This window comes from Chelonoidis abingdonii, chromosome 7, assembly GCF_003597395.2.
Source record: "Chelonoidis abingdonii isolate Lonesome George chromosome 7, CheloAbing_2.0, whole genome shotgun sequence".
Taxonomy (NCBI): Eukaryota; Metazoa; Chordata; order Testudines; family Testudinidae; genus Chelonoidis; species Chelonoidis abingdonii.
In genome coordinates this window covers 96106657-96131399 of record NC_133775.1, presented here as the reverse complement: position 1 = coordinate 96131399, position 24743 = coordinate 96106657, and the positions used below count along the sequence as shown (strand labels likewise).

General features: G+C 39.6%; 1 protein-coding gene across 1 annotated transcript in view; it reads right to left on the bottom strand.

Moving 5' to 3' along the window:
• The window catches only part of KIF3A (kinesin family member 3A), a 45051-nt gene that overhangs the window by 7692 nt on the left and 12616 nt on the right, over positions 1-24743 (bottom strand). The window contains exons 2-14 of the mRNA XM_032769141.2: positions 22675-22957; positions 21121-21265; positions 20742-20826; positions 19305-19410; positions 18014-18153; positions 17163-17360; positions 14815-14989; positions 13022-13123; positions 5044-5200; positions 3898-4078; positions 3424-3534; positions 2145-2270; positions 204-257 (exon numbers count right to left, since the gene is read on the bottom strand). Coding sequence (XP_032625032.1) covers positions 204-257; positions 2145-2270; positions 3424-3534; positions 3898-4078; positions 5044-5200; positions 13022-13123; positions 14815-14989; positions 17163-17360; positions 18014-18153; positions 19305-19410; positions 20742-20826; positions 21121-21265; positions 22675-22957 — 1863 coding nt within the window. The remainder of the gene's footprint in view (positions 1-203; positions 258-2144; positions 2271-3423; positions 3535-3897; positions 4079-5043; positions 5201-13021; positions 13124-14814; positions 14990-17162; positions 17361-18013; positions 18154-19304; positions 19411-20741; positions 20827-21120; positions 21266-22674; positions 22958-24743) is intronic.

Genomic DNA, 24743 nt, shown 5'->3' with positions numbered 1-24743 from the left:
AAGTGCAGAAGTCAGGAAGTGCAAACATGAAGATTATCAGAGTAATGCTGACTCTCCGTTATGGCACAATCTAACTAGTCAATGAAAACTGTATAGCTAAGGTTGGAGAGTTAGCATGAGACCCCTCACTTTCATTAATACCCCTTGAGCACCTTTGCATTGCACTAATGTAGCTACCTGCATTTTCTATCAATTAAGCTTACCAACTGCCATTCTCCAATGTCTTCATTCCAGTGAACATAGTTTTCAATCATTTCCTTAGAAGAAAAAAGAAAAATAATAGTTTTAACTCTTCATACACTCTAAATACATGTTCTATAAGGCACACCCAAGAGATCCTGGGCAAAGTGAATTTAACAAGAGCATTAAAGCCCTGTTAATTTAATCAAGGCTAGTTCACTGATGTGGATGGCCATACCATGTTAAAAAAACCACACACACACGCACTGAAGGCCATGGCCTATGAGGATAGGTCTACACTGCCACAAAAAAAAAAAAAAAATCATCATCATCATCATCTGTGGAAACAAGTCTCACAGCCTACGTCAACTGACTGGGACTATGGGGCTAAAAATTGCTGCATAGATGTCTGGGTTCCAGTTGGAGCCCAGGCTCTGAGACCCACCCTGCTTGTAGGGTTTCAGAGCCTGGGTTCCAGCTGAAACCTGAACATCTACACTGCAATTTTTAGCCCTGCAGCCCTAGCCTGAGTTAGCTAAACTGGGCCAGCCATGGCCATGCCGTGGATCTTTTATTGCAGTGTAGACATACCCTTATCCTGAATCACCTGTTCCAGTGCATGTTGGGGTATTCTGCACATGTACAGGTCTCCAGTTATGCTGATATCATTAAGATAGTTGTCCAGATGTGATATTAATAAAAACAAAGGAAAAAGGCTGTGTGTGTTTTGTACTGGGTGGTGTGAGGTATTTAAAATGTCAGATACAATGAATCTCAGGGATACTATACACTGGGGAGCCAAGAGAGCACTACAAAGAAAGTAAAAAATGAAAGTTCCAGGTACTGTCATGTTGTGTGGCTTTTAACATCAAGTACTGCTGCTAACTGCACCTTCATCCAACTGTCCCTAGACCAAAACAGGTCCTGAAACATTCCACGAGCCATTCTGGCAAATGGATCAATTTTCATTAATATTCTTGTGGTGAACGGATAGCCCTGTTTTGGGGGATCTACATCAGTTTTAACATTTTGGCTTTGGATAGGCTACATAATCTGGCTTTGTGCCTTGTAACTCTTACTCCCTTTTGATGGGAACTGTTCATCCTGAATCAATAATACTTTTTATAGTAGGAGGTCCAACAGGAGATCTTCATTTCTGTGAAGAGCAGAGTGAAAGATGAATATTAAGGACACGTTGGCAGAGTTGGGCCTGTAATTCCCTGCTGGTGCAGTCCATCAGCTATCTGTAACCACTGTTGTCCATAATCTGCTTAGTCCCAGGGTGAAGCTGTCACAGTGGACAATTACAGGTATATATTTTCCCATTGTAGAGATGGCCTTCAATTTTAGAAAATGCTTCAGATATTTTAGACAGAGTGAAGAGGAAGTGGATCCTCCTCAGATAATCAAATTATTGCTTCACTTTATCAATATACTCAACCAGGCTTTTCAAAGCATTACATAAAGACTAGAGGGAGAAAGGTGACTGGTGAAGTCATTCTGCTTAGTGAACAACTGTAATCACCAGAAACCTCCCTCTTGGTATTTTCAAAAAGATTGATTCAGTAACATCTGGGGTCTCTGATTCTCATGTTTTTTGACAGTGATTTAAAACTAATATAGAAATGTGACAGAGCTGCACCTGGTAGCATGTTCATATAACTGCATTGGTCTGAAACAAACCTAATAATCTTGACTTTACTTCTAATTACATTTTATTAGAGGTTTTCTGTGTTTTATAAATACTCCTTTACAAATATATACATAAGTTAGAATCTTATGTGACTCATTTTTTTGTGCTATGCTATTAAACACCTACTAGCTCTAACAAACTGGATACAGAGATGAGGTGTGCTGAGCCACTCCCACTACTGGTGGAGACAGAAGGAATGCTGGAGGAATCAATGGGTGTCTCTAACATTGCTAAAAACCCCAAATCCAAGACTAGGCTTCCTTTCCTTTACCTGATAGTCCTGAGGAATGAAGTTATCTATGATGAGCATTTGAAGACGAAGCTCCCTGCTGAGCTGCCGAATATTCTCCAGCAATCCTTCAATTTCTCTCTGATGTTCCTGTTGCAGATCTGCCATCTATGGACAATAAAACAAGCCATCAGGAAGCTAGTAGTAGTTCAAACATGAAAGCCTTTAAAAACGTTGTTGCTCTTCATGGACTGATGAAAGGCCATCTCCATCTAAATTCATAAGCAAAATGAATTCTTTTATTCTAAAACTATCCAAGAATTGATAAATTAAACATACCAGCTCAGACTGGTACTTTTTGGCTACAAAACTTCTGCAAATCCCCGGGTCTGCATTTGTTGGAAGGAACCAGGAGCAGAGCAGTCTAGGTACACCCTGCTCAAGGAAGGGGCCTGCACACCCTAAAGAAAATCCCATTATCCAACAGACTACTATGCACCACAGCCAGCTGCAGGAAGCAACTCTCGGCCTGAAGACCTCCTGCAGCATGGGCTACAGGCACCAGCCAATAGACATTCTGAGCTCCCCCACGTTGGCAGGACAGGGAAAGAATGTGGTAGCCAGGTGGTGCGTGATTAGGGGATACCAGTCAGAGGGGTAGGATAGGGGAAAAAACTACAGAAAGGAGAAAAATATGATATAGAGATGAAAGGTCACAGGAGAGAGAAGAAAAACAAGAGTGAAATTTCTAAGGAGATACAACTAAGATAAATTATTAATCCCGTATTCTGTTGTGTTATTACATTACTCTGACAGAAAGATAAAGACTATCCAAGTCAAGCAGGAGCAGGGGATTGTGCAGAGTGTGTTGGCAACTGATGATTTTTTAACATTTAGTGACAACTGGTTATTTTATTAAAACTCCAGCTCCCACAGTCATATGAATGAGATCCTCCGCTTTCATTTCAAAGAAAAAGAATTCTCACCCTCATTAGGGTGACCAGATGTCCTGATTTCATAGGGACAGTCCTGATATTTGGGGGCGTCTCTTATATAGGCATTTAATACTCCCCGCCCTGATTTTTCACACTTGCTGTCTGGTCATCTTAGCCCTCACTGATTCAGAGAAAAGCTTAAAGATGTAACCCCCAGAGGCTCAAATTACCAGTGTTCAGTTAGTTCTCTGAAAACATACAAACCAAGAGGTGCTTTATAAAGACACTGGCAAAGCACTTTTCCAGGTTTACACAATGTAGGCCACAGTATTTCCGAAACAGACTTGTTTGGTTATATTTATAAACTAACTCTTTTAGACACCGACCTCTGATTTTGCAGCCATTAGCATTGTCCAGACTTTCTTCAGCTTCTTGGTCTTGCCCTGTGCCTCCTCCTGCAGGCTGGTGTACTTCTCCTCAATGTCCAGGCGCTCTTGCTGTTTACAACATTTAAAAACAAAAGACAACACACAATTTACTATTGTCATAGAAGCATTTGGCTGTGGTATAACCAGAGGAGACACTACTTGGAGTAAGTGAAGTGCTAGCTCTGCTTACACTAATCTGTCTCGCCCCCTACCCACCTTTTACTCGCTGCTATAAAGCTAGTCCCTGCACAGACTTCCGTACCAGAGTACTGCCTACCCATTTCAGGTGTCAGTCTCTAGGAATGCTGGCCAGCTCCTGCCATAGCTTCCATATCAAGTGGGCGCACAAGGCTAAGAGAAGCAATCAAAGGTGAGCACAATCAGGCCTGTCAGTTAAAATCATCAGCGCTACAATAAGGAAGCTGATCAAACCTCTTTTTCCTCAAGCTCTTTGCGAAGCTGCTCGGCTCTTTTCCTTCGCTCTTCAAGCTCCATGTTAGATTCCTCTAGAAGTTTCTCCTGCTCCTCAGCTTTTGCCAGCAAGTCCACACCTCCCACAATCACCTTCTTCTCCAGAGCTGATAACTTCTCCAGCAGTGACTGGTGTTCCTGTCTGATGAGAGCGAGACAGGGAGTGGAAGACCATGTATTCCAGGCTCTCTCTAGTGGTGGGGCATGGCCTCCGGGTGGGAGGAGGCCTGAACACTCATCTTCCTTTTGAGATTGTAAGAAGAAGAATACACAACTCACTGGAAAAAGAGTTGCAGCTAAAGTCAAACAGGGCAGCTGACACTGAACAGTCTCTCTTGTGGCAAATCCTCCCTTTCACTAGGGGCTGCTGGGGCACCAAGATCAGGGAGACTGTCTCCTCCTCCACTTTCAGTGCTCCCTCTACTGGGGCCCAGCCAGCATGGAGACCCAGGAGGAGAGAGAATAAGATGTGGCAGCAGCAGCTGATTACCTGAGGGCCTTGGTGGCAGGGAGAGGAGAAAATAACCACACATGGAGGCCAGGGAAAAACAAGTGGGGATCATGGAGGCTTAACACACAAGTCCATTACCTCTCCAGCCCTTGTTCCACCAGCCATGTGCCTCGTGCACCTGCTTGCCTTATGCTCTGCCCTGAGGCCCTGTGAGAACTCACAGGTCACTTTCCAGCTCCAGCCTGGATCAGTCTTTCCACATCAAGGTTAAGTTCTGTGCCCAGAATCAAGCACATCCATCTCATTAAACTGTATGGCAGTAAAAGCTGTTATGATGGTTCTTAGTATTTGACTACTTCATTAGCAGTCAATATATACAGGAGCTTGTCCAGCTTTTTCAAATGTGGATGCCTTTTTTTTTTTTTAAGCTCTCTCTCTGGCTGGCTGAAATTTTGAAAAAGCAATTTAAAAATGCAGGGTTTTTTTTTAAATTGTGTTTTCTGAGCAGAATCTAAACATGAAGCTCGTTTGCTGTAATGGCTTTTGTGCATCACTCTACCAATTCATTTTAATTTCCACCAGTCACACATCCCAAATTGGGTCTGATTACTGAACTGTAAAAAAAAAAAAAATTGTTTTTATGATGCAATACTAACTGGGCTTTGAGCAGATCTTTCTCTCTCTTCTCCAGTTCAGCCCTGGCTTTGTTTCTCTCTTCCTCTTCCATGTCAAGCTTGGTTTCAAGTGCTTTTCTCTCTTCATCGATCTTGGCTTGCATCTCTACCATTTTATCTGGGGAAACTTTCTTCTTGCCTTTGGAAAGATTCAGATTAATTATTTGATGACAAAAATAAATAAAACACTGTCTTTTACTACAGTGAAGATTTCTATCTTGTCATCAGATTTCAAATTAACTGTGATTTTCAACAAAAGTTAAGTAAGGATTTCAATGACAATATATAGTTCTATTGTATCTCTGCAGCTACTGGAGTTTATAATAATACTATTCAGTGCTAATGGATATTTAGGAGATGCTGGCGATGCTTCCATTTCTGTCAGGAAACCAGCTTATATCACATCACTGTCCAACAAAGGCAACTTTTATACCAAAGGCTTTAGCGTAGCTTTCTTATTAAGACTATGACTTCAACAAAGCCATGCAGTGGCACTCTAGAAATTGGGCAAGAAGAAAAATAGTAATGGACTTATAAGAGAGTTATGTGCATACCAGACTAGTTCCATCTTGGAGATCTAGTGACATTTACAAGCCACTCAAGCTCTGCTTTTGCTATGTATTACCAATGGACACACTGAAATATTAAGCTAATATTAGTGTACTGTACTAAAATCAAATTTAAAAAAAGAATAAAACTCTTGTGAAAGACTGCCAACTTAAAAAGAGCCAGAAATTTTAAACTTAAATTTCTTTAAAGGGATAATGAAAAGTTAGTCTGCACAGTTCAATCCAGAGTTTATTTTTTATGCAAACTTTAGCATCTAATTCTAAAGAGAAGCGATTACACTTTGTTTCTTTTTGAAGCCTATTAGAAGAGTTGAGTTCTAAAGCTAAGTTCAGAATTCCACTTTCCAAAAATTCACACTAGAAGAAATGTTCTCCAAGGTACCCTTCTGTATTCCATTCCCTATGGAGTGTCACTGCGAAAGTTAGCAGTAAGATCTTGTAAGACTGTATTGTCCAAAATGAAGAACTCCAATGTGCAGAGAAATGCAGAAAAGCCCTATTAGATAACAGCAGATAAGGAATGGACAACAGTTTATGGACTCGGATTGCCTTTGTAGCAGTGTCTATTCAGAGATTTTGGAGTGGTGGGATTTGTGATGTTCTATAAGGTAGTACTTTCAAGATATGACCACTGGTAGAAAGTAAAAACCAAACCAATTTTTTACACCTACACTTCTGTGATTACAATGGGGGTAACTTAAGTAGCTAACTGGTATTCAGACTGAGTTCAGCAACCTAAAAGGTCATCTGCAAATAATTCAGAAGTTTAGAACAAGAAGAATGGCTCCTATAAATCATCCTCCAAATCTCAGAGATTAACATTAGTTGAACAATAACTTTGGATTGGGAAGATCTTAATTCCAATACTGCACAATATATCAATGCATGTGAACATGAACAGGTTTCAGATTAATTGCACGAGCGGTAGCAGAGAGGATAGCAAGATACCAAGCTAATTTAGATTTCTAGAACTTTTATTGGGTGGAAAATACCCTTTATTTACCCTGTTCTGATCTTTCCCAGACACATTCTAACAAAATCTAGACCAAAAAAAACAAACTTACATATATGAAAATCCAATAGCAACAATTTGCCACCACCGCGGAGGTGGAGAAGGGGGGAGGAGGGGAGGAAAAATACCCATAGAATACCCTGCCAAACATTGTTCAGTAAAAGGCTCTCCCTTGTGTGCACACACACAACTTTGTAAAGACACTGAAACATCACCTTAATTATTTTTAAATTAGGGCTGTCAAGCGGGTAAAAAAATTAATCTGTTAAACAATAATAGAATACTATTTAAATATTTTTGGATGTTTTCTATATTTTTAAATATATGATTTGAATTACAACACAGAATACAAACTGGACAGTGCTCACTTTATATTTATTTTTTATTACAAGTATTTGCACTGTAAAAAAACAAAATTGTATTTTTCAATTCACCCAATACAAGTACTGTAGAACAATCTCTTTATCATGAAAGTTGAAGTTACAAATGTAGAATTATGTACATAAAACTGCATTCAAAAATAAAACAATGTAAAATTTTAGAGCCTGCAAGTCCACTCAGTCCTACTTCTTATTTAGCCAATCGCTAAGACAAAGAAGTTTGTTTACATTTGCAGAAAATAATGCTGCCCGCTTCTTGTTTGGAACATCACCTGAAAGTGAGAACAGACATTTACAAGGCACTGTTGTAGCTGGCGCCGCAAGGTAATTATGTGCTAGATATGCTTCATGCTTCAGTCACCATTCCAGTGGACATACACCCATGCTGGGGACAGGTTCTACTTAATATCAGTCCAAGGCAGTGCAGACCAATGCATGTTCATTTTCATCAGCTGAGTCAGATCTCGCCAGCGGAAGGCTGATTTTCTTTTTTGGTGGTTCGGGTTCTCTGGTTCCATATCGGAGTGTTGCTCTTTTAAGACTTCTGAAAGCATGCTCCACACCTTGTCCCTCTCAGATTTTGGAAGGCACTTCAGATTCTTACACCTTGGGTCTGTTAGAAATCTCACATTGGTACCTTCTTTGCATTTTAGGAAACCTACAGTGACAGTGTTCTTAAAATGAAAACATGTGCTGGGTCATCATCCGAGACTGCTATAACATGAAATATATGGCAGAATGTGGGTAAAACAGAGCAGGGGACATACAATTCTCCCCCAAGTTCAGCCACAAATTTAATTATGGCATTTTTTTTTTTTTTAAAACAATCATCATTGGCATGGAAGCATGTCCTCTAGAATGGTGGCCAAAGCATGAAGGGCCATACAATTGTTTAGCATACCTGGGACGTAAATACCTTGCAACTACAGGTATGACAGTGCTATGCAAATGCCTATTCTCACTTTCTGGTGAAGTAAGAAAGAAGAAGGCAACATTATCGCTTGTAAATGTAAACAAACTTGTTTGTCTTAGCGACTGGCTGCACAAGTAGGACTGAGTGGACTTGTAGGCTCTGAAGTTTTACACTTTTGTTTTTGAGTGCAGTTATATAACAAACAAATCTACATTTGTAAGTTGCACTTTCGCAACAGAGATTGCACTACAGTGTTTATATGAAATGAAAAATATTATTTCTTTTGTGTATCTTTTTAAAGTGCAAATATTTGTAATCCCAAAATACTATACACTTTGTGTTCGTGTTGTAATTGAAATCAATGTATTTGAAAATGTAAAAAACATCCAAAATATTTAATAAATTTCAGTTGGTATTCTACTGTTAAACAACAAACAATAGATTAATTGCCATTAATTTTTTTTGAGTTAATCGCGTGAGATAACTGATTAATCAACATCCCTATTTTAAATATACACACACTAGCAATGGGGTGTAGAAGGGAATTATGTAGGTATCTGGGTGTAATATATAATTTCGTGGTACGATATGTGACAGTAATTCAGGAATACAACAATTAAAATAATTTGGTTTAGAATCCATTTGCTTCTCCTGTTGGCCAGATGGTAAGAAGCAGTAATATGTAGGTTCACAGCCACAGTATTTTGGTTGACCAACCTTTGGGCAATATGCTTTAGAAGTCTGAGTTTTCTGTGAAATTCTATATAGAGAAATCCTTAAGCAAAAAGTTCAGGGACAGGTGAATGAAGGACCCTTACCTGTTAAAACACATTCTTAGGTCTTCTCAATTTTAAAGAGTGAAAGTTAGATTGAGCAGCAAGACCCTTTACAAGCTCTGTATCTGCACTATCAATCACAAATCAATCACACCAACCTGCTTGATCTTGCATTAAGAGGAAGTAGTAAGCAAATCGCAGATAGGCAGCATATGCATAAAAAAGGGAGGAAAAAGAAAAACATTACTGCTTGATAGTTTTGTGATAAAGATCATCAGTATCAGTAAAAGGATTCATCTAAATCTGCATCTACAGACAGAAAAAAAATCAGCAGAATCATCATTGAGACCTAAGAAGCCATTAAACAAATATTTGCATTATGATTTTAGGGTTGGCCAGAGTAAATTTTCTGAACCAAAAGGTTTTGTTTTTTTTTTTTTTTTTTTTTTTTTTTTTTCGCTTTGTTTTTTTGAGTATTCCGATTCATCTTCAACCCATTCTTGCATTCTCTTATTCAGTTCACTATAATGCAGATTCTATATATGACATTACGAGCCTGCCGCAAAGATCATGCCCTAAGAAACATCCAAGAGGGCATCTATCACCCGAAAGTAAGAGAGTTATGTTTTCAAGGTAGCCAATTTTTTTTACATTACCTGTATAAAAACTTAGCACACAGAAAGAAAGCTTGCTTTGCATTTTAGCGAAATTTCCAAGTCAATTATTTGTTTTATATTACCAACTGCACATATGGGATTTCAGCACAAGATTTCTATGTTCAACCGAACAGGATATTAGTAGGTTAATTTGCAGTAACTGATGCTTCCATGGAGATGTATGGCCAATTTTGGTTATCCAAAGCAGGTGTGATCAGAATGAAACAGGAAAAAAGAAAAAAAAAAACAAAAAGGATAATGCAGAAGGAAGACACCATGCAAAAGATCAACACAACATATGAGGAGAACTACTATTTTGACTGTAGAACAAGTAGTGATCATTCTACCACTGACGGCCTGAGCCAACTTCCACCATAGTAAATCGGAGTCTCTTCACCCACTGACAGGAGGTGCAGTGGTCCCGAAGTATTTCAGTGGGCAACTTGCCATTAAGTAAATTGCCCACATCCAAATATTCTGGTTAAATGCAAGTTTGGAAAAGCAAATGCACTTTAATGCCTTCAATAATGTAAACCACTAGAGGGTTTTTACATTTCAAGCCTTCTTGAATGTGACAAGTAAATGGGATTTTGTATTTTACTATTGGTGGAAAAATGTTAATACCACCAATAAATGAACAGTTTAGAAACTAAGGAGCTCTCCCTTTTAGATAACTAGATATCAACACTTTGAACTATCAGCCTCTCTCTGCCTAAGAAAGGGGAAAAGTGCAACTCAGGCTTGCAGAAGTAAGCTACAAACTAGTATTAGAAAGTTCCACCAACCTGGAATTAGGGCTTTTAAAGGGTACTTGGAGTAAAACAGCCCTCTCTAATTCATTCTAGTGTTCATAAGAGGACCAAAAGCCCTGCCTAGAGCCCCCCAGACCATTGGCCTCTTCTCTGAGCAAAGAATGGCAATAATGCTCAAGCAAATGATGATTTATAGACACATGGATATCTTTCCACAATAGACAAGTCACTTTTACTTGCCACCCTTAAAGATCTGAATCCAGATCTCTTCAGATCAAAGGACTGAATTAACCAAATATTATCTAGCCCCCTTTCCAGATTATAAATCTAAAGTAGGATTTTGATTGTTCTACTGATTTGTTCTCTGCCAATGTCTTAATAGAGAAGGAAGCCAATGAAACAAAAACTGGAATTGGATTTTCCATCCTATTTCCCCATCTCTTTACAGTTAGCTCGAACAAAGCACTAACTTGCCTTACATCGTCTCAAACATTAAGCTAAGTTGCACGTTGAACAATTATTTAAAGCTTGGAAGCAGCAAAAGAAAAGCATGCTTTAGCCAACTTATAAATCCACATTTTTCTCTTAAATAAAAAAGTGGCAGGGACCAGTGTGGCATTTACAAAATGGAGTGCACAGGTTATGGAAAGGCCAAAGCTTTGTTAAATGACTTAAGAGCTCCCACTCACTAGTGAAGGACTTATCCAGAGGTTTCTCTATGACAGAGCATGTGGAGTCTGAACTACTGCTGCTGCTACTGCCTGGAAAACAAAGAAGTAAGGCCCACGGAAAACCCAGGAAAGAAGAAACAAGAATATGAAGAAACACGCAGCTAAAAATTAGATCCAAAGGAAAGAAATCCAAAGAACCCCAGAAGAACCCGCAAACTGGTTTGAAAAGGCAAAGTAATACTTATGTTTGGAAGCATTTGCTTGGATCTCTCTTAGATTGTAGTGCCACCATTTCTTACACTAAAATTTATGCTACAGAACAACCATATTTCAGCAAAAATCGATCCTGACCATGTCTAGTATGAAACCCAATATGCCTAGTTATTTTATTTGTTGTATTGCTCAAAATGGAAAGTGACTCATATGCCTATTTTCACCTTACTTCTACAGACTCTGAAAGTATATGCACCATTCATTATGTTATCAGGCACCTGAATCCAAACAGGATTTGTCCTATAAATGGTCATAATACCTGCCTGCAAAGGGGCAGTTACTAAAAAGAAACCTGTTGAACAGTTCACTAAGGTAACTAAATTGCAAGAGAACACTTGACCCACCACACTATTTATAATCTATTAGTTTAAAGCACCAACGTAAGTAGTGGTGGTCAGCTTTTTTGCCACAAGAAACTACCCTAGCACACGAGACAAGTGCTAGGCTACAGACCTATTAAACAATAGTATATGCAATGAATTTCTGGAATCAATTAATCTTAATTGACAGGAGATTCTCAGCACCATACAATCCTCTGAACTGGCATATGCTGAAGATTTATAACACTTAGCAATGAAGGGCATATTACTTCACTTTGAGCTAAATTCTGAACTCAGATAACCTTCTGGATTTGCACAGGTTAACTTGAAAGCAGAACTTCACCCCCGGAGAGATTTCTGTAATTGTACTGAAGATCAGTTACAACAATTCTACTTTTTGCCCTTGTGGGCTCACAACCCACTATGAACATCAAGTAGAGTACATGTAAATGTAATATCTAACCAATTGAAAACATGTGAACAAAACAGAAAGGTCACTCATGGATTTTTAAACACACACCAGGTAACCATGCTCACAGCACTAGCAGCAATTTGACTGAACATGACAAACAGCTGTAACATGAACATCAAAAACAATCCCACATAAGCTTGAAAGGACTTGTTTAAACCAAACATCATATTGTAGATTTAATATAATTATGTTGCAATACTGATAATCAATAATGTGACTGAGGCCTCATTAAATATCAACAATGAAACAGATTGTAGAGAATGCTGCAGAATTTAGGCTCAGGATAGAGTTCTGGGAGTTTCACTATGGCAAGACGTACTTTTTAAATCTGTGTAAATCTTTAACCTTTAACATAAAAAGGTTCGTTAAAACTGGCATTTGAGCTTGGAGCCCCTCTGAAGAAAACAGAGTGAAGTCAAATGTAACAGATTCCCTCCAGCGTTAAGTCTGGAATTCTGCTTAAATGCATTCCACCCTTCAGACAAGAAAGAAGTCTGAGCACTAAAATAGTTTAACTAACAGGATGAATTTAGCTTGTAATATTAGAGCCCAAGCCTACAGTCTCTACTCCAGCAAAGAGAAGTCAATGGGAGTTCCTTCATCTCTTCCAAATACACAGCAGGCTTTTATTAGACAAGGCCACTAAGTTTCCTGGTAGACTGTTGGACTCTCCCATCTAGGATTGCCAACCCTCCAGGATTCAAAGATTAATCTTTAATTAAAGATTATGTCATGTGATGAAACATTCAGGCTACGTCCAAGCAGAATTGGCAACCCTACCCTCTCCCCACAACTCCATATCCCAGAGGCAGTTCTGTTGTGTGTGCTTGCAAATAATCTCATAGACATGCACAGTAACAAACCATACGCGGCCACCCGGCTGTAATCAGGGAACCACCACGTAAGAGAAAGTTACTACAAGCAAAACTACCCAAGTGGAAGCAGATGCTATATAAAAGGTATAGCAGTCTAGCTAGACTGACTGCTTCAAACGGCTTAGTTTCTACAAGAGGTAATGATAATTGCAGCAGGCACTACAACTTTACTACAGTCTCAGTTAAATTCACACTTAAGCAAAGTTGCATACCGATTCCTTTATGCAAAGATATTTCTGGATACTTCTTGATGACAAAGGAAAAGAGAATTAGAGCATGCTGACACCTTACCCCTTCGTTTTTTACACTTTTCCCCATCCTCTCCAATCTCCCCATCATCATCTTCATCTTCATCTTCAGAACCACTGATATCAGAGCCAGATATCTCTTCCCCTAAAACACAAATATATGTTTCCAAGGCAATCTCTTTCACAGCATATCACACAAGTAATTGTAACAGCAGCATTTTATCTACCTTCAATTTTATTTGAACAGTGTCTTGGCAGTAGGTATTAAATGACTGTACAGGCAATGCAGATTTGGGGGAGAACTGGGTTTTTCTATTTGTTTACTTATGTAATAGGTCCATGTTTCTTTTTCAGCGTATAAAAACAGACAAATATTAAACCAGCAATCTCAGTAAGGCTGAGAGTCCAGTTCCAAAATATGCTGACATACCAACATTCTACCTGTAATTATGTATTTCAGAAAGTTTGCGATTGGAGTCTAATATTACAGTGTTTGTAAAGCACAAGTGCTAAGCATTATTATGCTACGATTCTTCAACAAGGTATTATTTTGCCTCTAAACACTTTAGATTAAATTTTGAATACAGAGAAAAATGACTACTGTGTTCATCAGGAATAAATATTTACACTTTAAGCATTATGCCATATAGATGAATTTTTTAAATGTCCCAGAGTCTCTCAATTGTTTTCTGAAAAGATGGCTCTCTGCTATAATCACAGTATGCTTTGGTGTTTTTAATACTTCAACTTGAATTTGAAACCAAGGTCTGTCAGAACTCTTGCACTTAATTACATTTTAAAGTTCAGAAGAGTAGCACAGCTGCATCCTTACATCCATGAGTTTTAGTGTCAGTTTCTCAGCTGTATGCTTTAATCAGACTTCCATTTGCAAGGCATTTATTCTGCAGTGCAGGACCCAAAATTAGCAAAGGGACTCAACAGGGCTGAAATAATGAGTTAAGAACAGGGCGTGGGAACACTGATGTACTTTCCGTGTCTCTCTCGGATTGAAAAGATTTCCAAGTGGAAATCCGAGTGGAAATCTCCTTCTCTGTGCCTTCTCCCTTATCCACAGTTGTTAGGATACTCATGTGGCTGTATAAACCAATGGAATCGTAGCTGTGCTCCCTCAGGCTATACGCTGCCAAGAACCCCACCTAGGAAGAGGCTGGTTCTCCTTTGTGGGATGTGCAGGGTTCAATTGCTCAAAGAGCCTGTGGAACCATATGGTTTTATATAGTGTAACCCCCTTATTCTTTATAAAGAGACTTAACAGCCACCTCTACAAATTCAGTTTGAGAGTTTTGGAGGCACTTGTTCCCTTCCCACACACTTTTTTCTGCTAAGAGACGATTTAACCCTTTGTCATTATGCTTTTTAAACCCCCAATTTGCACTTGTCCCCAGCCTGACGCCTATCTGTCATTAACATAACATGAATGAGACTTTTAAAATTAGTACATTTCAACTATATATAGGTCACATCCAAACCTAAACCAAGGAGAAAAGAAATGATGAAATCTGCTATCTTATGTTAGCTCTAAATACCATCTAGTGGACAAATCCAATACTTAACTGAAGAAAAGCTCTAGCTTGCATTCAGCATAGAATTATATGCATACCATCTATTTCTATTTATGGGTGATCTCTGGGTTTCTTTTCTTTACTTGAGACAATTATATAACTGAAACTCATATTTAAAAGCATGGGGACTTCAGATGTCATTACAAAACTCCTGAAAAGCATACCACGGTACATCTTTAAAAAGGAGACATGTCATACAGGAACAGAATAACCTAGAGGTACAGAGAACATTATTAGGAACAAGGGGAGTTACCTTCCTCCAGCTTTTTTTTAAGTTCTTCAATTTCTTTTTGAAACTGACGGAGCAAGGCATCCTTGGGATCTTCATTAATTCTGGCCTTATTCTTGATGTTTTTGGCACGGTTGGCATATCTTAGTGTGCTGATAGTCTCATCATAATTATAGTCTGCTGGACCAATATTTGCACACTGTTACATACAAAAAAAGGAGTTATTTGTGTGTATGGGATTTAGCAGCATGTAAAAGCCTGAATGACACAAATGACATGTAGACCCATGCCCTGTTCTGCAAATCCCTTCCTGTAGTTTTCTGCCTGCAAACTGTATTTTTTTGCTGCCTCCAGAGCATGAGCTAATCCTGCGCTGGGATGCACAAGCACAGCTTCCATTTGACCCTATATGTCTGGGTACTCTTGTGCTGGTCCATAGCCTCCCATGTCCATGAAGTGATAATTTTATATTCAGATAAAGGTGAGGCTAAAAGCTTACAGAATGAGAGTATGTTAACAGGACTGTTGCATATGAGACACAGGAGGTAAGTGTACTGCTTTATGAGTCACTGGTGAGGCCTCAGCTGGAATACTGGATCCAGTTTGGGTGCCACATTTTAAGAAAGATGTGCCAAACTGGAGAAATTTCAGAAAAGAGGTACAGAAAGTGACAAAAGGTTTAGAAAACCTGAGCTATGAGTAGGGCCCTACCAAATTCATGGCCATGAAAAATGCATCACGGATTGTGAAATCTGGTCTTGTGTGTGCTTTTACCCTATACGATACAGATTTCATGGGGGAGACCAGCAGCGTTCCCTCTAATTTTTCCCACACATGAGAGGAATGAATTTTGTTATGTGCACGAATATGGAGGTGATGTGTCACACATCACCTCCATATTGGCGCATATAATAAAATTAATGTGGTGGGGGTGGGACCGAGGGGTTCGGAGTGTGGGAGGGGGCTCAAGGTGCAGTCTCAGGGCTGGGACAGGGAATGATGGGCTCAGGGCTGAGGCAGAGGATCGCGGTACAGGGGGAAGAAGGTGAGGGATTTGGGGTGCAGGCTGCCCCAGTGCTACGTCGGAGAGAGAGGACTCCCCCCAGCTCTCTCTCGCCACAGCAGCACCTGGGCTTGAGGTGAGAGGCACCTCTCCCAACGGCAGCTCTGGGGTTAGGGCAGCAGGATAGGCATTTCTGCCGTGGCCGTGGCAGGTCCAGGGCTGGGCTGAGTCTGGGGCATCTCTCCCCATCGCAACCCTGAGTGCCTGCGCAGCATTTAATTGGCTGCTGCGTCGCTTAGTGGGAACTTAGGAGACCAGCATTACTCAAGCTGAAGGTCCTTATCCAAAAGGGAGTTGCAGGGGGGTCACAAGGTTATTTTAGGTAAAGGTCACAGTACTGCCATCCTTAATTCTGCACTGCCTTCAGAGCTGGGCAGCCGGAGGGCGGTGGCTGTTAGCCAGGCACCCAGTTCTGAAGGTAGCACCCTGCCAGAAGCAGCGCAGAAGTAAGGGCGGCAATGCCATGCCATCCTTACTTCTGCGCTGCTGGCAGTGGCTCTGCTTTCAGAACTAGGCTCCTAGCCAGCTGCCTCTCTCCAGTTGCCCAACTCTAAAGGCAGCACCAGTGCCAGCAGCAGCGCCGAAGTCAGGGTAGCAGTACCGCAACACACCCACACACACACAGAGTAACCTCGCAACCCTCCCCCCTCAACTCCTTTTTGGGTCACGACACCAACCATTACAATGCCCTATAAATTCAGATTTAAATAGCTGAAATCATGAAATTTATAATTTTTTTAATCCTCTGACTCTGAAATTAATCAAAATGGACCATGAATTTGGTAGCACCCTACCTATGAGGAAAAGTTAAAACTGGGCATGTTTAGTCTTGAGAAAAGAAAACTGGGAAGGGGGAGGGGGGCTGAAAGAAGTCTCAAATATGTGAAGGGCTGTTATAAAGAGGATGGTGAGCAATCGTTATCTATGTCCACTAAAAGTAGAACAAGGGAGATTTAGATTAGATATTAAGGAAAACTTTCTAATTGTAAGAACAGTAAACACCAGAGCAGACTTCCAAGGGAGCCTGTTGAAGCACCATCATTGGAGGATTTTAAGAACAGGTTGCCCAAACACATATCAGGGATGTTCTAGGTTCTTTGCCCTGCCTCAGCATAGGGGTTGGACTAAATGACCTCTCAAGGTCCCTTTCTGCCCTACATTTCTACGCATCGATGAAAGAGCACAGTCCTGAAATAAGAGAGATAAATACCAGCGCCAGACTATTCCCATGAGAATTTTAAGGTGGAATTGAAGTAAAGACATAAACCAGGTTACTGGGACATTGAACTTTGGCGTATCCCATTCTTACCATCATGGTTTTTGAATTGCCCCCCAGGGAATCCTGAAGAAGTCGAGTCAATTTAGAGTTACGATAGGGCACGTGAGTGCTCTTGCCATCCACCAATGCAGAAATAACATTCCCAAGAGTGGAAAGCGAAAGGTTAATTTTTGTGGCTTCCTTTAGTCGTTGCCCAGTGGCTCCAGTTTTTGTCTGCCTTTCTGACCCCTGGCAAAAGGAATACACAGGCATTTAGAGGATGAAAGGACAGGGTCAAGCAGGTCTTAATAGACTCTTCAGACTGAACTGAAGAGTGCACAGCAAAACGACATAGCTGGAAAAATGGAACATACCATTCTCATATACAAAAATTTATTTTAGAAAAACAAACTGTAGCTAATACACAACACTTAACACCCGAATGGTAAATTTTTAAATATGATCTGCTTCCCCCAATCAATGGATATGAGGAAAAAAACATCAAGTAACTTATAAACAATTACATTCATTCTTGTGAAAGTGTAATGGAACTGTCTAGATGCACATAACACACTTGAGTAACCTCAAAAATCTGATTATTATACCCCCTTGTCCTCCCTTGGCCATCCCCTCCACTGGAAAAATTATGCATGTCTAAGGAAGGCCCCAATCCTGCAATTTATTTCACATAGGTTGATCTTGCACTGAGGCAGAATTGCATTGATTTAAGTGGGGTTTCACAGCAGTCTGTCCCCACAGAAACTTTTACTGGATCTGGGCCTTATGTTGTAAGCTCTTTGAAGGAGGGGCAGTGCCTTTCGCCTGTCTTGTTAAGAGTCCAGCATAACAATCAGTAACCGTCCACAACCAGCATTTTGTTAGATCTGCATGTTACTACTTACAGCTAGATCTACAAGGTGCAGTTTGCCCATACGAACATGCATGTTTCCATCAACACCCTTCTCGCTGCACTCAATGGTAATAGTGAAGATGGCATGGGAACGAGAACTGTGCTCATTCATATTAGTGGCACCAACAGAACCTTTATTGAAGAGACCCAAAAACATCAGAATTAACAATGAACTGTATGGTAAAATATAGTCTCTACTCTGAAAACAAAGACACCACTAAACAGTTATAATTTACAGAGATTATAATCGTACTTAAAACAGTTGAATACACTTGTTTAACTTCTGAAAATGATAATACTTAATAATTAGTGTGCAATAATTATCTCAGCTATAACACCAACATTTTGCAGGGTTTCTGATGCTGCTAATAAATGTGATTCATCTCCCCTCAGACAGTGTGGTGAAGGATTTTTTTTCTGGTGCTTGAAATTGCAGCATTCATCTTCAGTCTGGATATGCAATCATTTGAAAGAGAAGCAGAGGTTTTGCGTCTAGTTGTATCCCTGCATATGCCTTTCAAGGGCCAATCCCAAAAGGCACCAGGCAGCCTCACACCCATTCATCTACTTTGGAAAAGACAACTAACTCAGCAAAGACTGCAACTCTAAGACAGATGATGCTCGGTACCCAATAGGGTCAGACCATTAATCCTTGCTGATTGAGTTGTATTTTAAGAGTAGTAAAAATATTGCAGTTTCCAAAGTAGTGGCAGTGACAGTCATTAACCCTTGCTTGATTTGTATATTAACCTAAAATACTTCATTCAGAAAGTGTCCTGGATGCTAAAATGAGCTGTTTTGTTGCTCCGAGAAAACATGCAATCACATCACCAGTTTACAACACTACAGAGCATAACACTGGTCTAATGCTTGTTCACCTTGGCAAAGGTGAGAGGAAGAAAAGGAGAATGAATGGGCAAGTTCAAGACCAACTAGAAGACCCATTGGTTCCCTCTTTTGCTTTGCTGTATTCTCACCACCTCAGCTGCAGCACTTTCAAGCCCCACTCTCACACCTTCAACTATAGCACCATCAAGACTTCACATTGGAACAAACCTTCCAGCCAAGAAAAGCTGCTGTATAGGGTCTGTCCTACCTCCATCGGCTGCTCCTGAATCACAGGACTTAGCAAGGAGACACTCCTCTCGCTGCTCAGCTGAGTATGCAGTTCCTGAAGATTACACTCATGTCTCAAAGTCAACTGTCTACATGACAATGCATAGTGCTACACTAAACTGTGCTCTGGACAAGAGTTTAAAACCCTAATAATGAGTACTACTTACGGTTTTTGTGGCCTAATGTCATGATTCTGTCCATATCGTCTGCATTGTTTACAACATACGCTGAAAGATCTTTGATATAAACTCCCACATCAGGTCTCTCTTTAACCTAAAGAAGAAACAGATTTGCTTGAGGAGGTGCACAGAGATTATTTTTGGAAGTTGTTCTCTGCAGTATTCGCATATGCCAGTTATCATAACATAATGCACGAGTGTACTTCTATTTCTAGAAGCATAGTTTCTGTTCTATATAAGCATGACTTATCAGAACCATACAAGCCTATGGATCAAGAATGTTGTAGCCTTCTACTGACACTTCTGCCAAGGCAAATCAAATGGAGGGAACACCAATGAGGAGGAAGCCTCAAATCTCCAAAGAGATCGTAAAGAGGGGTTCAAAGAGGGGAGTAGGCACATAGCACATTCAGAGGAAGAGAAAGCACTCAGTCTAATCAACTGTTTCCTGGCCCCAGGAACCATTGGGAATTTCTGATGTATTTAACAAATAAAAAGCTGGCTTGTTCATCTCTTATTTCTTTTCTCAAAAGAAGTACTTTAGACAGACAAAGGTTTCAAGGGATTGCTACAATATCTGAAGAGTACACCCCCCATGCCACTCTCCTATTCTGTACAGATGCCGACATCTTTCCCCTAGCCCTGGGAAGAGTTGTTATGAAGTCAGCTAAAGAGCCATGGTTTAGAGCCTGAGGGTCTGCAGACTATGTCGAAGGGGTCCGCAAAAGGTTGTCGTTACCACAGAACAGTGGTTTTCAAACCATGGCTGCTGAACCCCTTGGGATCCGAAGACTATGTCTAAGATTTCCAAAAGTATCCACACCTCCATTCGAAATTTTTTAGGGGCTGCAAATGAAAAAAGGTTGAAACCCACTGGCCTAGAACCAGAGAGTAAATATACCACCCCGCAAACTGTTATGCTTATAACAGGTTCATAACTCACTGAGCAGTTTACAGTCTGTCAGGGAGCTCCCAAAAGTCTTTGGGACAATCATAAGATCGTGAGAAAGCGTGCCATAAAAATGAGAGAAGTTCCCTGACGGAATCATAGGAAAAAACACCAGTGTAAAAGGACAAAGGAACTTCAGCCACTGAGTTCATTTGACAGCAATACAAGTGCTGAATAGAATATATTTTTGTATCCTGTTTTGAATATTTTCATCTATTCTTCCCCAAATTCTCCTGAGAGGAATTAGTCTAGAGTGTGAGGGAAATAATGTTACATGACTAGACTAAAGGTTAAGTGAGAAGGAAAAATTACAAAAGGCAAAATATTGATAGTTGCAAAAGGTCATCTTTGGTGCTAAGGAAAACTTTTCTTTCCCTTCAAGGTCTGCCTGTGTTCTTTTAATATGCAGTTCTTGAAGAGACAAATTGTTCCTTTAAAATGCAAAATGTCAGTGATTCAAAACACTCCATCCTCACCTCTAGTCTCTGTGTCTGGTCTTTTCCGAGCAGGTCACGCACTTCTTCATTGTAAATTTCCAAGTAAGACACTCGAACCAAAAATCTAAGATTAAAAATGACATTTGTAAACTGAAATATTTGTTCAATGTAACTGTTTTGATCTCAGTGCACAAAGAAAACATGCAGAGTACTAATACAAACTGACAGCTTACTGATTCATAAACAAAGATGTGCTTAAGCACAAGTGGTGAAATCCTGGCCCACAATGAAGCTAATGGCAAAACTCCCATTGACTTTAATGGGGTTGGGATTTTACCCAAGATCTTTGAAAGCTTGTGCTTCAATCTATTGCTTGTCTCAGGGATAGGGATGAGGCAAAGGAAGAAAATTAGTTCACCTTGTGTCCCCCTCTGCCTTTGCAATGTGACCAAATATATGGGCAAATGAATTGGGGATGATTCCTCTAAGTTCAGGAACAGCTCGTACACCTTCCATGGTAAAAGTTTTGCCTGTGCCAGTCTGTCCATATGCAAAGATGGTGCCTGCAGTACAAGAAAAATATTTATAAGGAATTGTAATACCAAAGATGGCAGTTTTTAATCATTACCTTGGCACTACCAAAACCACCATGAGTTAGAATGGACCAGCTTTTCCAATATACCGTATACAGGTTTAGAGAAAATGTAAGTGTTGTACAGTCTTTGCAAACAGGGCTGAACTACCACAAATGATTAATGTGTTATTTCAGTCAAGCACAATTGCTCTAGGAATATGTTTCACACAAACCAACGGAGCTAGGACAATCAATAATGCATTCTATTAACAGGGAGAACAAATATGCAAATGTAGAATGAATGAGACTTTGTTCAGGCACATTTACTCATTTCTACTTTTTAAATTTAAAAGAATATTTCAATTTTTGTCTTGTACAAAGGCAAAGAAGAGTAATTAACTAGACAAGCATAGCTCATGTTCCAGAATATGTACAAACCTGTTAAGACAAGCATAAGGCAGAAACATAAGTTTCTTTTTAAAAGGGTAACTGGCTATGGAGTGGTGAGAGTCTGCCTCAGGGCCACTGCTCATGAGTGGGCATCAGCATTCATTCAACCACAGTTGTAGCAGCCTCAAATTGATTCAGCATAGGCCACATATGGGCATAGCACAAACCAAGATACAGATTTTCAGACTCAGGTACAATTTGGATTACATCACCAATTTTTGAGGCATGGAACTTCCTCCTTCAGTTGTATCAGAAAGAGACTTACCAGAATCATGGACCCAAGTACTGCAAAAATAAGTTTGGCTCCTAAGTCAGGTTTATGCTTTGTTGCCTCTACAAAAAACTCCTGGCCAAAAACAGATTATTAATTCTGTTCGAATATCTGGATACACTTGACACACAGCCTTAACAAAGCTTTTGCCTTAGCATTCAATCTACATTGACCCAATACAAATAAAGTATTTCACCTAGATCTTTGAAGTCTTTGCAACTTACTATTATTTATAATATTTTTCTTCCATTACACATATATGCCAAGTTGTTAATACAGAGTTGCTGACACATGCAGGGCAACTGATATTTTACAAGAAGAAAAGCACTCAAGAATCTGGGTATGCTAAAAAGATAAATAAAATGCAAATCCTTTACAAATAGAAAAAAAGTAGCTGAGAAGTTTGGCCCACTAACCTTGCTAATACCTGATGCTCACAAAGTAACTGATAATTATCTGTTACCAATTATAAAAGCACAACCACTGGGAACAGGAAACTCATAATTGTGAATACCCTTATTGGATAGTCTATTTTAAGTAAAACAAGGTTACAGTTAACTATATGAATAATATGGTGCTAGCACCAGTAGTCTTTCTTCAGATAAACTCCTACTAAAATCAGACGGAACTTTGACAGCATAAGAGATCCTTAATTTTTAGGACAATAAGAGACTTACCATTGTATCCTTCCAGAACAGAGTCAATAATTGGTCTCGCAGTTAAATTATAGACATCAAGCTGTTTACTCTCTGGTCCAAAAACTGTATCAAATGTAAATGTCTTTGGAGGTTCATTGGAAGAGTCTGTTTTATGAACAGTAATGGTTCCCCTCATTTCATCAACATTAACTGCCATCTTGTAGCACATTACTTTCTCTCTTTCATTGAAAGGTCGGCATCGGACGACAACCTTGACATTATCACAGCTCTCAGGCTTGTCCGGCTTCTCAGATTTGTTGATCTACATACATGAAAAACAAAATAAATATCTTCATGTGTTACAGTGTGAGACTTACAGACGTCCTTAAGTATACACACTGAATAATTCCATTGCATATATTTAAGTACGTGCAAGTCTTTGCAGGATCAGGGGCCTAAGTGTTGAGAACAGGACTGATTTACAACTGGAGCTAAGAAAATAAAGTGCAATAAAGAACTAATTTGATTAAATTAACCTTTTTCTGTTCACAAATTATACACAGGTTGTGAAATTCAAATCTATTAGTCATTCAAGATTTGTGACTTTCAACAAGTGATTCTTTGCGCACTTTGTCGAAAATATTTATTCATTTGAAAACGTGCACTGTACTGCTTAGTTACATTGACGTTACTTTCAATCAGGGAATAAAAACAATTAATGAACACAAACTGCAGATTTTACAATCAATTATAGTGTTAAACATTTGATTTTGAACAGTCAAGCTAAAATTCACATTTTGCAACTATGTACACTAACACCACATGTAAGCTTGAACATTCCTAGAATTCAAATACAGAAGGGTCATGAACACAATCAAACAGAAATTTCTTTGCAAATATTCACTTCAAAGAGGTCCATATACACATTTCATTCAGCTCTACTTCAAGTGCAACTTGGGGGGACCATATTTGGGGTGCTGTGTCTTCTATATACTCCTAAAATACATGTAAGTTTTCTATTCTGTCATCAAGAATTTCAAAATATGAATTGTAAGCCAACAGTTACACACTTTGAGACTGAACACTGCTGATGAAAGACATCTATCACTCATCTTAACACTTACAGTTGCCCAGTCAGTACTAAAAACCCTATCACTGGATGCTACAGAGGTTGCTAACTACCAGCCTGCATCTAACTTTTGCTAAGAAAGCTAATCAGGATGTTAGCATTTGGAGAGTGGGGTTTGTTTTTTTGCTACCAGTCAGCAGCCAATATTCTGGATTGCTGTCAAGCTTTAGGTCAAAGCATTATTGAAGCAGCATTTGTTCCGCAAGTAGATGAGCTCCTCCAGTCCCCAGACAAGAGAAGTACATATACTCATCCTGCTGAATGGGTGATCAATTATTGTTCCATCATAGAACCAGCACTCCAAACCTAGGGGCCCCAGAAGCAAGAGACACTCCCTGATATGGTCTACAAAGCAAGTGGGTCATAATAGGCAAAAATTCCTCCATCTCCAAAGATCTCACCTGCATCACTACACAAGACCCTGTCCCTTCTCCCATTACTCTTTAGGAAGCCATTAGGAGAACCCAGATGTAGAACTGGCTAAAGCTGAACTCAGTAAGACTGAGGAAAAGGAAATAGCTTTAAAAGAACTTTCTTCTTGTATAACACTCCCCACTCAGCAAAAAGGCATCTGCCTACAGATTGTTAAATGGCTTACTGTTATATTCCACTGGAACAATGAAATCAATAACCAATAAGGGAAGGGTGAGAGATACCGCTTTCCCAGCAGTTGAACTTAACCTACGGAGATCACTTCCACAAGAGATCAGAACTTCACTGGCAGTGATTTTTTTCTAGAACTTAAGACTAAACAGATTAATAAAACACATGCAGCTTTACATATACTACTAAGTATGTAAACTACAAGAATTCTACATCTTAAGAACAAGGTTTAACCAGTGTATTGCGGGAAACTCTCACGGGAGAGTGCATCAGCTACTTTCTTAGAAGCTCCTGAAATGTGTTGAATTTCAAAATCAAAATCTTGGAGAGCTAAACTCCAACGAAGAAGTTTCTTGTTGTTCCCCTTGGCAGTATG